The sequence below is a fragment of the Aotus nancymaae genome, unplaced genomic scaffold, assembly GCF_030222135.1.
Source record: "Aotus nancymaae isolate 86718 unplaced genomic scaffold, 86718_ANA_hifiasm-v0.15.2.pri h1tg000030l, whole genome shotgun sequence".
Taxonomy (NCBI): domain Eukaryota; kingdom Metazoa; phylum Chordata; class Mammalia; order Primates; family Aotidae; genus Aotus; species Aotus nancymaae.
In genome coordinates, this window is record NW_026988443.1 from 36,560,085 (window position 1) to 36,574,801 (window position 14,717).

General features: G+C 43.1%; 1 protein-coding gene across 1 annotated transcript in view; it reads left to right on the top strand.

The window, feature by feature from the left end:
- HSD17B2 (hydroxysteroid 17-beta dehydrogenase 2) overlaps window positions 1-8,307 on the top strand; it is a 73,032-nt gene extending 64,725 nt beyond the window's left edge. Inside the window, exons 4-5 of the mRNA XM_012466160.3 lie at window positions 210-347; window positions 7,854-8,307. Coding sequence (XP_012321583.1) covers window positions 210-347; window positions 7,854-8,215 — 500 coding nt within the window. The 3' untranslated portion in view covers window positions 8,216-8,307. The remainder of the gene's footprint in view (window positions 1-209; window positions 348-7,853) is intronic.
- Window positions 8,308-14,717: the final 6,410 nt, after the last annotated feature.

The window sequence follows — 14,717 nt, forward strand, 5'->3', positions numbered from 1 at the left end:
GGGTGCCAAGGAAGGCAGAAGCAAATGAAGCCACACTGTGGGAATGAGCAAGAACGTCGCTCACCTGGGCACAGGGGCCCTTGTCTGCCTTTATCTGCCTGAGTCACTGATACCAGCTCCTAGCATACAGTAGATGCTGATTAAATATTTATTGGATGAACAAATGAATATATCTAACTTGACTTCTTTTTCTCCCATTACTCCCACAGGAGGGGCCCCAATGGCAAAGCTGGCATCTTACGGCCCAACAAAGGCGGCTGTGGCCATGTTCTCATCAGTTCTGAGACTCGAGCTTTCCAAGTGGGGAGTTAAAGTTGTTTACATCCAACCTGGAGGCTTCCGAACGGGTAGGTTTCTGAGCCCAAGAACCCTGTGATGTTCATCCTGGAAGGAACCCTGAAGGTCCTCTTGGTCTGGCAGAGCGCACATGGAGCCCCTCAGTGTTATCAGAGATGAGCACAGCCAGACATCAGTTAAAGTGGTGAAAACAGGCTTGATTCAGTAACTGCTGACAGTAGGGGAAAGAGCTAGGCTACATTCTGATTTGTACGAAGGCAATTTAAACATTTTAAAAGAAGGATGAACGAGAAAGGAGAGCGGGGGTCAGTAAGTCAGATAAGTGAAAAGGTACAAGGGTCTGTCAGTGTTCATACAGGGGGTTCAGCTGTGTCTGCTACTTGACAATCAAAGACGTCCAGATTCTTTCTTCCCACAGAGACTGAGAAACAGAGGTCTGATCCTTCCTGATGATTCAGTTCCAAAGGAATGGCTCTCAGGTCCTGGAGAAAAAAGCTTCTGTGTTGCAAGAGCTATATAGTTACAATTTAAAGTTCTTTTTAGTAAGTATTTCAGGAAAGGGAAGTCAGGGACCTCTCAGGGATGTGTTGGCTAGAGCAAATAGTACATTTTTCTGTTAAGGCTGAGCCTTCTTTAGGCAGGCATTTTAGTGAGGGGCTGGTGTCATCCAAGGGGCGGGGCCTTACACTGCTAGAAACTGTGCTGGAGTTTGGTTAAGCCTCTTAGTGCAGGAGTTTGGATGAGGTTGTCATGTGTCCAGGGTTCTCCAGCTCTCAGTGTCCACCCAGCAGGACTTGGGACGGGTGGGCCTCTTTTAAGTGCCAGGCTCTCCATGTACGGTGTCATCCCTGCTTCCTTTCACAAAGGAATTGCAGTGGCTCTGTAAGTCATAAGCAAGCAGAGGCCCACTGGTTTAGAACCCTGGTCCCTGGTGCCTGCTCTGAGCAGGACCTTTCTGGGACTCGCACTCCCTCCCTTGATGGTAGAGTTGTATTTGGTCTGTGGAAGTACAGTTCAAAAATGGTCCCTAATTGACTCTCACCAATTTTGGTTATTTTCATTGCCCCACCCAAACCTGTCTAACAAAATATAATCCATTAGTTTCATACCAGGTTTCTTTATTTAGATCAAGAGCTTATTTTCATCTAAAAGTTTGACCAGATACTAGGAGTAACATTATTAGTCTTTTGTTCCCGTTGGCTAAGAAGATTTCTTTCCCCAGCTTCTTCATATTTCAGAAACAATATTTTTCTCCTTCACTCTGAAGAGTATGACCCACCTTCCCTCCACCCCAAGAAGAGATGGTTATTCTCTCCTTTCCCCTCCCTGAATATCTGAACTCTGGGCAGAGGCAGCTTACCCGAAGGCCCTGACTTTTATTCTGGGCCATCAAACATTTAATTGGTGATTTAAGTGAAGATGTAAAAAGTATGTCTAATAAATGACCACAAACTGGTAGGTATCACTAAATGCACTAAAAGAACAAACCCTAAAGGTTTGAATGTTAACCCAAATGCAAAAGATAAAATCTATACAGAAATATTGAAATTTTGGCTTGAAACACTCAATAGCTGAGAACCTCCTAAGGTTGTGGAGGGGGCTCAGGACTCAGAAAAAGGGATGGAGACCCAGAGAAAGGAATATGGGTCACCAGGATGAGAGGCAGGACCGGGGCAATAGAAATACACAGGAGATGAAGTCTTGAGAGGGGTTTCCAACTTGGGGACTCCCTGAGTGGGAAGGAGAATTGTGGGGAGGTGATGGAGAAGAGCCATGGGTCAGAGGTAAAGCCAGATGCGCTGGTTGGACTGAGAGACTGGGATACAGAGAGAGGAAAGCTGGTTGAGAGCTAGTGGAAGAGGGAAAAGGTGAACCTGGCAGGAGGATTGAAGGTTTAGTGACACAGCTCAAAGAGAATTCCAACACACAGATGTAAAATTCTATCTGGACGAGAGAGCAACCCTGCAGTTAAGTTATGGTTTTAGAGATTCAGTATAATTGCTATGCATAAGATTTCTGGGAAGCTGTTCTTACCAGGCAATGGGCTCCCCACTTTCCATACATTCTCTACTGATGTTGATCTTATTTTTTAAAATCGAGAAATATATATACATAAAAAAGCATTATACACACATAGTTCAACAAATTATTTTAAACACTCTTGTACTTAACACCCAGATCAAAACATAAAACATTACCAACACCCAGAAGCCCCTACATGCCCCTCTACCATCACAGCCCTCTCAACCTCCCAATAGGGACACCTCTTACTTTTTGTATTAATCATTCATTTGCTTTTCTTTGTAGTGTTACATCCATCCCAATCAATAGCATTTGACTTTAACTGCTTTTGCACTTTGAATGGAATCAATAAGTATGTATCCTTTTGTGTCTGGTCTCCTCCACTCAACATTCTGATTTGACAATTTATCTACTTTGTGTGTAGCTGCAGTCCACTCATTTCATTGCTGTGTAGTATTTTGTGGATATGCTACAATTTTTCTACTGTTGATGGGATGTTTGAGTCCCTTCTAGTTTGAACGTGTATGAACAATACAGCTATGAACTTTCTAGCACATGTACTTTGGTTTTTGTTGCTTGATTTTCCTATGACACATGCTCCAGAGTGAAACTGTTACCAGAAAGGGTCCTGATCCTGACCCCAAGAGAGGGTTTTTGGATCTTCCATGAGAAAGAATTTGGGGTGAGTCCACAGAGTAAAGTGAAAGCAAGTTTTTATTTATATATATATTTTTTGAGACAGAGTCTCACTCTGTCACCAGGCTGGAGTGCTGTGGCATGATCTCGGCTCACTGCAACCTCCGCCTCCCAACTTCAAGCAATTCTCCTGTCTCAGCCTCCCGAGTAGCTAGGACTACAGGGGCGCGCCACCACGCCCAACTAATTTTTGTATTTTTATATAGAAGTGGGGTTTCATCATGTTGGCTCAGATAGTCTCGATCTCTTGACCTCGTGATCTGCCTGCCTTGGCCTTCCAAAGTGCTGGGATTACAGGCATGAGCTACTGCGCCTGGCCTTTAAAGAAAATTTATTAAGAAAGTAAAGCAATAAAAGAATGGCTACTTCTTAGGCAGAGCAGCAGCATGGACTGCTTGACTGAGTATCTGAGTATACTTATATTTATTTCTTGATTATATTCTAGACAAGGGTAGAGTGGATTATTCATGAGTTTTCTGGGAAAGTGGGAGGGATGACTCGAAACTGTGGGTTCCTCCTCCTTGTAGGCAATACGGAGTAACTTCTGGATGTTGCCACAGCATTTGTAAACTGCCATGGCGCTGGTGGGAGTGTCTTTTAGCATGCTAATGCATTATAAGTAGCATATAACGAACAGTGAGGATGACCAGAGATCACTGTTGTTGCCATCTTGATTTTGGTGGGTTTTGGCGACTTCTTTACTGCATCCTGTTTTATCAGCAGGGTTATTATGACTTGTATCTTGTGATACCAATCCTGCCAACCTCCTGTCTAGTTCTGTGATTAAGAATGCCTAAGCTCCTGGGAATGCAGCCCAGCAGGTCTCATTTTCATTTTACCCAGCCCCTATTCAGAGTGGAGTTATTCTGGTTGGAATGCCTCTGCAAGAATAACTAGGTCATAGAGTTTTCTTGTCTTCAGCTTCACTGAATCATACCAATCCGTTTTCTAAAATAGTGCTCTGATTTATACCTCCACCCTTTCTATGTATACTCCAATCACAACTTAGAGGAGCAGGTTTCACATTATTCTCCAGATGATAGTGCTGCACTGGGGTGCATAACATACCCTAGGGTGGAGATCTGGTACACCATGTACACCACGATGGTTGGAAATTTGAGATCAGATCCTAAGATGCAGTGCCTGGGTTCTTCCTTTTATATCCGGCTGCCCCCAGTTTAAAGCTATTTGATGAGCTCTCTGAAGGCAAGAAACCCAAGAGCAGAAGACAGAGAACTCATGTTTGGAGAATGGCATACTTATATTTATTTGAAGGTGGGGGCAATTTTTTTTTTCTTTTGAGACGGAGTCTTGCTCTGTCGCCCAGGCTGGAGTGCAGTGGCATGATCTCAGCTCACTGCAACCTCCACCTCCCAGGTTCATGCAATTCTCCTGTCTCAGCCTCCTGAGTAGCTGGGACTACCGGCATGTGCCACCATGCCCGGCTAACTTTTTAAATATTTTTGGTAGAGATGGTGGTTCACCGTGTTAGCCAGGATGGTTTAGATCTCCTGACCTCGTGATCTGCCCGCCTCGGCCTCCAGTGCTGGGATTACAGGTGTGAGCCACTGTGCCTGGCCAAGAAAAGGAATCTTTAGGGACACAGACAAGGAGCTTCTGAAGACATTCTAAGAGACATTCCCGATTTTTTTGGCCTGCAATAAAGATAGCTAAATAATACTACATGCTTAGCATATTTTAAGTGCTTTATGTGCATGATCTCTCTTAATCCCCACCTATGAAGTAGGTGTCATAATAGTCCCATCTTGCAGTGAGAATGGGGCGGGGGGCTCAGCAAAGTTAAGGAAGTTCCAAAGCCATAGAGCTGATAGGAGGCAGAGATGGGATTTCAATCCAGGTCATATCAATAACTTCATTGTGTGTAGCATCAAAGTGGCACGGAATGGATGGGTGGGACGATTGTGTTAAAAGTGGCAGATGATGATGGACTGATGACAAAAGACTGATACCTATGTCACTCACAAAGAAAGCTTTGGGGACTCTGGATAGGGTACCCACAAGAGTGACCAGAAAGTCCATGAGGTGTTTAAAGAATGAGGAGGCAGAAAGGAAAAGGAACCCCCAGCCTGTGAAGGCAGGGACAGGGGAGAGGTAGCAGGAGGAATAGTAGCTCACGCAAACAGGTTTTTCAGGACCTAGAAGCCTCCAGAGTAATTGTCAGGATAATCATTTCTTTAAGCATGGTATGTGCCTTCCTGAAAAGAAAGGAGCAATTGAAACTTTGTTTGCATTTTCGTGACTATAATTGGATTTCACTGGCCTACATTTCCAAGGGAGCACCCCTCCTTCTCTGTAGTCCTGATATCCAGCAGTCACCCAGGCTAGCAAGGGCTCATCCCCACAGCTATCTGAGCAACCGAGCACTTTGCAGGAGGGAGCATGGGAGACTGCAGCCTTTCTGGAGAGTCATCTGGCAGTAGCTAATAAAATTCAGAATGAATGTGCCTTTGACCAGGCGGCACTTTAAGGACTCTTGCCTACAGAATTAAAGCCAAAGAACAAACAAATAGGTGGTGCAAGTCTATTTACTGCAGCAGTGCCTGTAACGCTGAAACCTATAGGAAAAACTGGAAGGTCACTGGCTAGGGAAGTGGTTGGCTAAAAGCTGTTCAATGGGAAATTCTGTTGCTTTAGTTTAATCTAGAGACATTGACAAGAAAGGAGGTCTGTGATTTATTACTAAGCCAAAAAAAAAAAATTCACGGAAAATGGAAATATTATAGCATAATCCTTCTTGTTTTTGTTATTTCCTGGTCAAAAAAAAATTAAACAAAATTCTTCTATGTGTATGTATGTTTGTATGAACAAGGAAGGAATGTAGAAGAGAACACGAAACTGTCAATTACCTCAGCAGAGATTAATTTTAAAAATATGCCATCTTCTTATTATTCACTTTATATAACGAGCAGGCACAGCTGCTGTATGTTAAAGTAAATATATAATATTTAATTTTATATAATAAGTAGGTATTGCCTTTATTTTAAAAATATATTTATACTTAATCGTATACAATGTGTATATTAAATTTAAATATATGTGTAAATTATATTAAAATTACATTTCATATCTATTTTTGAAACATAAATGAAAAGTGTATATTAAATGGATTAAATATTTAAAATCCTGTAATTTTATTTTTACTTTTTTTGAGATGGAGTCTTGCTCTGTCACCCAGGCTGGAGTGCAGTGGTACAATCTCAGCTCACTGAAACCTCTGCCCCCGGGTTCAAGCAATTCTTCTTGCCTCAGCCTCCCAAGTACCTGGGATTACAGGTACCCATCACCATGCCCAGCTAACTTTTGTATTTTTTAGTAGAGAAAGGGTTTTGTCATGTTGGCCAGGCTGGTCTTGAACTCCTGACCTCAAGCGATCCGTGCACATGGGCCTCCCAAAGTGCTGGGATTACAGGCGTGAGCCACTATGCCCAGCCTAAAATCCTGTATCTAATTTTAAATATAGAGGTAGGCATTACTTCTATATTTTAAAAAAATTATATGTGTGTATGTTCATATGAATGTATATATACTATATTATATAGAATATATATTATAGACATTACATAATATATTATATGTGTGATAGTCATCCAAATAAATCAGTGTTTGTGGCAGCAGCATTTGTAAAAGCCCAGTTGAAAACAAGCCAGTGCCCATCACAGTATAGTGGGTAAATCATTCATGGCATATTTACACGATGGAATATTATGCCGAAAGGAGAATGAACACACAATGCATGGATGACTCTCACAAACAAAATGTCGAATAAAGAAGCTGATGCAAAAGAATGAATACTATTCATACAATTCCATTACATAATGTTCAAAACCAGGCAAAATGAATCTATCCTGTTCATCAGGACAGTGGTTACTGAGAAGTGGGCTGAGAGGAGAGACTATAAAGGCTGGTTCTGTTCTGTTTTTTTTTTTTTTTTAATTTCCTTTTTCTTTTCTTAAAATTGGAGTCTAGCTCTGTCGCCCAGGCTAGAGTGCAGTGGTGCAATCATATAATAGCTCACTGCATCCTCCAACTTGTAGGCTCAAGGGGTCCTCCCACCTCAGTCTGTGAATAGTTGGGACTATAGGTGAGCACCATTGTTTCCAGCTAAATTTCTGAGTATATGTACATATATATATTTTAGAGATGGGCTCTCACTATGTCTGTTGCGCAGGCTGATTTTGAACTCCTAGGCTCAAGTGATCCTCCTTCCTGGGCCTCCCAAAGTGCTGACATTACAGGTATGAGCCACTGTGCCCAGCCCTGTTCCTTGATCTGTTTGCTGGTCACATGGGCTATCAGTTTGGAAAAATCCAATCACGTGTGCACTTTTCTGTATGTGGGGTTAGAAATGATAATAAATGCCATTATAAAGCATATATTTTAAAAGGCATTTGCAGGCCAGGTGCAGTGGTTCATGCCTATAATTCCAGCACTTTGGGAGGCCAAGGCAGGGAGATCATCTGAGGTGAGGAGTTCGAGACCAGCCTGACCAATATGGTGAAACTCCATCTCTACTAAAAATACAAAAATTAGCCAGGTGTAGTGGTGATTGCCTGTAATCCCTGCTACTCGGGAGGCTGAGGCAGGAGAATCACTTGAACTTTGGAGGCAGAGGTTGCACTGAGCTGAGATAGCACCACTGCACTCCAGCCTGGGTGACACAGCAAGACTCTGTCTCACAAAAATAAATAAATACTTACATACATACATACATACAAATAAAAGGCATTTACAAAGGCCTGTCCTTCTCAACAGAGATGAACACCTGCTCCCTGACTTACTTGGCCTTCCCAGGACCTGACTCTTTCCTTTTGCCCCAGGTATTGCAGGCACAAGTGATGAGTGGGAAAAGCTGGAAAAGAAAATTCTGGAACAACTCCCCCGTGAGGTACAGGAAGACTACGGCCAGGACTACATACTAGCACAGCGGAATTTCCTCCACCTCATCAACTCGAGGGCCAGCACAGACTTCTCTCCGGTGCTGCAGGACATCCAGCATGCTATCTCCGCGAAGAGCCCCTTTACCTTTTACACACCGGGGAAAGCCGCTTACATGTGGATCTGCTTTGCTTCCTTTTTGCCTGCTGGCATATATGATTACCTTAGTGAAAGAAATCTTGGCAAAATCGGGCCCGTGCCCAGAGCTCTAAGCATGCCTAACTATAACAAGAAGGTCACCTAGGCAGTGGAAGAACTTAAAGCAGTGGGAATGTCATAGTCTTGGAATGAAAAGGAAACTGTGGGTTTCTCATTAAAGTTTTTTCCTACTCTGTATTCTCTGTGAAATTTTTTGATTGGATACTACTTTGTAGTGAGAAGGCTGGAGATTAGCAATAGCCTCATGGAGACAGTGAATTGAGTCCCTACTATGCAACAGATACATTACAGATATTCCTTCATCTAGTTCTCATCAGAGAATTGAAGTGGGTATCTTTGCCCCTACGTAATATAATCAGAGAGGTTTCTTGTCACACGCTAGCAAAAGGCAGAGCCAGAATTCAAATCCCGGGTTGGACTCCACTGCCTGCCAAGAGAATAGGAAGAGAAAAAGAGGGATGAAGAGAAAGAGAGAGGGAAGGGAATGAGGAGGCAGAAATGGCAAGGGCAGCAGTCCACTGGATCCTCAAAGTCTTCCTCACTGTTCATTGACATTCCGTAACTACTACAACCAAGGTATTGGATTCACTGTAAATTATCAGAGCTTCATTCTCTTCTTTCCTCTTTTTTCCTCCACCAGGAGCTCTGGTGATGATAGATAAGGTCTCCCATCTCAAACAGAACCCTGGAGACTTCTTGGCAGATCCAGGGAATGTGGCTGACTGGTTTAGTGTCCCCAGTAACCACCACTGTTACCATGTTTCCCCCATGTGAGCATACTGGAAAAGCCAGTATTATTACCTGGGAGAACTCAGTGGAAGGGAGCAACGTCAAATGATTACAGAGGTATGGCCAAGGTCAGTTGGCTGTGACAAAAGGGAAGGAGGTGGTGAGCAGAGGGTGCATAAAGAAAACAAGAACACCTGGCTCACTGCAAACCTCTCTGTTCCATTTCCTTTCTACAATGTGGAGGCCCTTTTTCTATTACCCTTGTTGATTTCATGACAGAATATACTATGACAGTGCTCTGCAGTTTTCTCCCAGATAAAATAATAAATAGCCATATAGTAAGATAAATACTTATAAAATACTAACATGATATATTTTTAATGGATAGTCATACTGACAGCCCAGTGGCTCTCCACCACTGCTTCAGAGCAGAATGGAAAGAAAAAAAATTAGTCTAAGTGTTGATTTCTCTAATAGGCACTTTCTGGGGATAAGTGTTGTTGAAGCCAACATTTCTATTTGCATGACTCCAGCGTTGTTCAGAGAACAAGCAACTTGTTAAGCTTGTAGTCCAAAGTTTGGGAGAGCTCTGAGGATAGTGTGCTTCCCTAAAAGCCAATGATCCTCAAAGATTGATCCCTGGACCTGAAGCATTAGCATTGCCCAAGACTGTATTAGAAATGCAGATTCTCAGGAGACACCCCAATTCTGTATTATGTTCCTATGGCTGCTGTAACGAATTACCACATATGTAGCAGTTCAAAGCAGCATAAAGGTGTATGACCTTACAGTTCTGGAGGTCAGAATTCTGAAATGGGTCTTACAATGCTAGAATCAACTGGTCAGCAGGGCTGTGTTCACTCTGGAGACTCCAGGAGAGAATCCATCTGTTGCCTTTTCCAGCATCCAAAGGCCTGCATTCCTTTGCTTATGGCAGCACCACTCCAATCTCCTCTTCCATTGTCACATCTTCTCTGATGGACTCTCCTGCCTCCCGCTCATAAGGCCTTCCTGATTATATTGAGCCTACCCAGATAGTCCAGGGGAATCTCCCAATCTCAAGATCCTTAATTTAATCACAGCTGCAAAGTCCTTTTTGCCATGTAAGATAACATATTCACAGGCTTTGAGGATTCATGCACCATTATCATTGTTAAGGACTGTATTAGTCCATTTTCACACTGCTATAAAGAAATACCTGAGTCTGGGTAACTTATAAAGAAAAGAGGTTTCATTGGCTCACAGTTTCACAGGCTGTACAGGAAGAATGGATAGGGAGGCCTCAGGAAACTTACAATCATGGCGGAAGGTAAAGGGGAAGGAGGCATATCTTCACATGGCCCGAGCAGGAGGAAGAGAGAGTGGTGTGGAGGCGCTATACACTCTTTAATCAACCAGATCTCACAATAATTCACTCACTATCACTAGAACAGCACCAAAGAGGACATCCACCCCATAATCCAATCACCTCCTACCAGGTCACTCCTCCAACATTGGAGATTACACTTTGACATAAAATTTGGTTGAGGATGTAGACCCAAATCATATCAAAGACCATTGCCCTACTGAGCACAGCTACTGAATCAGAAACAGGGTGGGAGCCAGCAACCTGTGTTGTAATGAGGTCTCCAGGTGACACACACCCACATTTGAGAACCTTTCCTCCAAGCCATGGAGTGACCAGGCTGTGGGGTGTGTGCTCAGGCTACAGAAGAAGTGGGGAAGACTCTCTGAAGACAGTGAGAAACATCAAGAGAACTGATATGAGAGTGTGGGATCTATTCTCTTCTACAGCTTCCCAAGGGTTGAAAACTCTGAGCCATCAGGAGAAGGTGCTGAATAGAGACCCCCATGGATCTGAGAACTCCATATCAGATAGGCTTATATTGGGTTCCCCTAAGAAGGGCTTCCACATGATTTTGGAGTTACCTGGGAGCAAAATAAACCACAAGGTGGTCTATTTAGCTAGAGAAAGATTGACAACCTCTCATGCCACTTTCACTGTCAGAGTCCATTTGGGCTGCTGTAACAAAACGCCATCAACAGGATAGCTTCAAACAACAGAGATTCGTTTCTCACCATTTTCAGGGAGTCCCAGATCAAAGTGCGGGCAGATCTGGTGTTTGGTAAGGGCCTGCTTCCTGGTTCATAGACTTTCATCTTCTCCTTGTACCCTCAGATGGTGGAACAGGTGAAGGATCTCTCTGGGATCTCGTAGACCACTGATGAAGGCAGAACCTCCCAAAGGCCCCACCTCTTAATTCTACTGCACTGAGGATTAGGCTTTAACATATTCATTTTGTTGGGACACAAACATTCAGAACTTAGTCCCCATCATGACTCCTTTGGCTTTGGGTGGGAGTGAGGACATCTTGGAAAAGTCACTGGAGCTCCTCAGGGGAGTAGGGAACAGAGCTTGGAAGAATCAGGGTGTCTGCATGTGGGTCAGGAAACACCGTAGAAGAGGTGCTGGGTGGGCAGCCTTGAGCTGGAGAGCAAAGTGAGGATGAGAAATCCCAACTGGAAGATGAGACAAATTCTCTTTCCCCAAATGCCAGGAAAACACACCAGCCCCTAGAAATCTAGATCCCAAGGAAAAAAGCAAAGAAAAGAGAAGGGGAAGGGAAGAGAATCTTGAATTTAGCTTCAAATTTATCTCTTTTAAACTAGAAGAGACAAGGTTGCCTAAAAGCATTAATAAAGGCTCCAATCTATTTAACTTTAGAGCAATACATACAGTTTCTCAGAAAACAAAAGAGACAAGTGTTACATACAAAATACCTCCATGCCTTGCCATGTCTATACAGTAATCGATGTCCCTGATTTACTATAAGAAACCAGTAAGAGCCAAGAGCAGAGTGAAGCCCTCCATACGTGCATAATTCATTGTATTCCTGGGGGAAGGCGTGATGAAATGGTGGTTCAACAACAGGACTCCTGGCTAAAAGAATTTTCCCTTCCCCAGTCCTGCTGTCCTGCTCAAGGGTAGGATGCAAGGTGCCTTTAATACTTGGCTACACGGCATCACCCGCAAAACCCACCCACTCCTCTTTTTCTCTTCCCTTTCTCTGTTTTCTCAATGATGTCAACAGAAAAATGGACCATCCTCACAGCGGACCCAGGATAAGAGGGAGGAGTTAGGAAAAGCATCCAGTGAAAATATGATTTATGACATGGGGTGCGAATACAAGGCCTACAAATAAATCCTATTATATTATTGGAATAGAACATTAAATTTTATCAGTTTCATTACACGGGTTATAAAGACCACGTTCTGGAATGCCATTCTGGATGGTGTCATTCTGAGAAAGATAAATTCCATGCAAACAGCTCTGATGGGGTGGCTGTAATTCCTGCCTAGCAAAAGTCCTTAGACCAGCCTACATACAATGCTCCACGCAGAGGTTTAGGACTCCTGAAAACACTTGCTCTGGAGGGGCTCAAAACAAAGTGTTTCTCTACTGATTTGTAGGCCAATATCTCCCTCTGAGATCTCCAAGATCACTGGTGGACATGGCAGAACTAGATGGATGTTTCTGAGTCCCAGTACAATACCCAGCTCAGAATTCCACATCAAGAGATAGAAGCCAAAGGAAGAGAGAAGTTGGGGACAGATGTGAAGGCTCAAGATGGGCAGACCCCAATATGCTTGTAGGGTGAAGTTGCCTACTCTCTTGACTTCCTTGCCTTTCTTCTCTTTGGGATTTTGGTGAGACTGTCATCCACCACCACCACCACCACAGGGTGTAACCAGGGTGACCAACCATCCTATATCCTTGGCTCCAGTGATTAGTTCATGGTAGGCACATGACCCGGGAAGGGCCAATCAAAGATTTTTGGTGGGAGGATTATTAATGGGCACTGGGAGAAATGAACAGCTGCTGAATTGGAATGTCCATGGTAAAAATTGAAGCTTCTAGAGCCCACCAAGAAGAGAGAGTCTGTTAGAGAATGAAGCCAGGACAGAGGAAAATGGAGCAGAACAATGAAGAAAAACCCAGGCCTAATGGCATAGTTTGAACCCCTTGATATAACTATACCTGCAGACCTACCCTTTGGATTGATTTCCAAATTGTGTGAACCAATACATTTTCTTTGAACTATTTCAAGCTGAACTTCTATTTTTTTTTTGCAACAAAATTAATTCTGACAAATATACACTCTCGAAACAGATTTAGTAAAGAATGAGGAATAAGATAATGCTTAACAGAGAAAATGGGCAATGTTTCAATGTCCTAGGGGAGAAAGAAAGTGACAAGACTAACCATGAAAAGAGAGAAGGTGGTTAGGGTGGGTGATTTTACCATTTAGTGGCCCTCTCCCATAGAAAAGCAACTTTTCTGTTAAAATTTACTTTGGGGTCTCATCCCCAAAGTCTATGATCACAGTCTCTCTGGAACAAGATGAAATAAGATCCTTACTGAGCCTCAAGGTGGAAATGAAAGATTTTAGCTGACTACTGGCAATCTTAGATAATTGGACTCATGCTTGGCTAAGTTAACAGCATGAGGTACATTGTGTCTAGCACAGTAAGACAGTGAAACTTATTTACCATATTGCAAAATATAGTGAAGACTAAAGTGAGACTCCCAGTCTACCACGGGAATCAGGATGATCAACAAGTAAACTCAAGGGATTTGTTGTAAATTATTTGTTCCTCTCAGGTAGTTCCATCTGTGTGAAGATGTTCTGGTCACCAGGCAATTGCCCAGATAATTTTATTATACAGAGATTTTGTTTAGCTCCATTTTCCATTCTTTCTCCTATTTTGATTACAGGTAATGATTCACTGCTGGACACAACATCACCCCTCTCTTTGGCATTGCCCTGTGCTCTCTCTCCTGATTGTCAGAGATGAACTAATTCCACATAGAGAAGGTCCTAAATAGAAACATGTTGTTCCTTGGTCTGGGTAGGGTTTTTGTTGGTAAGGCTTAAACGTTCAGGCAAGAAGTTTACACTGACAAACAAAAAGCACGCACTTCCATGTTGAGTTGCAAAATAGGTCTGAAAATTATATGAGGTCGGAAACAAAATAGGTCTCAAAAATCCAAGGTGAGTTGCAAAATAGGTCTGAAAATTATATGAGGTCGGAAACAAAATAGGTCTCAAAAATCCAAGGTGAGTTGCAAAATAAGTCTGAAAATTATATGAGAGCGAGGCCATGGCAATGCTGGATATTCTGGAGAGGGTGTGGCCATGCGGCATCCACTAACTTTCCTACTTGGGGGTCATTGCTCAGATGTGAGATATTGATGGGAAGCAGCGATTTTCTTCCAACCATAGAAGGCACAAGGTCTACATCCTGCCTCTGCCAGTATTTTGTCTCTAGGACTTGGAAATATGAACAAACATATGACCCTTTTAGGGAATGGAATGTCCACATGAAGGCTGAGGCTGACAATCTCCCACAAATGGAAGGTGTGTCTCGCATTTCTTGGTTCTTTAAAGACACTTGGCTTCCCCCAATCCAACTTTTTAAGCTCAGTCCTCGAAGCTTGCCTTGATTATGTGAATCTTATATACATTAAAAAATACTCTTCTTTTGGTAAAAGACAGAATTCAGTTTATGTTACTTGCAAGCACAACATTCTCAAATATATCAGCAGCAGCATTATCGTTATGGTCATCAGCACAGTGTTTTCAAACGCTTAGTGTAACACTCAGCCCCACATCTTCATGGGTCCTCAGGATGAATGGCTCCCAGAAGGACTCACTCTCTAAAAGGCCCTATGTGTGAGAGCAATGGCACCTGCATTTCCCCTTGTGTACCCTCCCAGTTTCCCTTCCCTCCCCCGTCTCTGGGTAGGACCCTGCCCCACCTGCTGGGACGAAGTGGGTTAGGGCGCTGTGCTAAC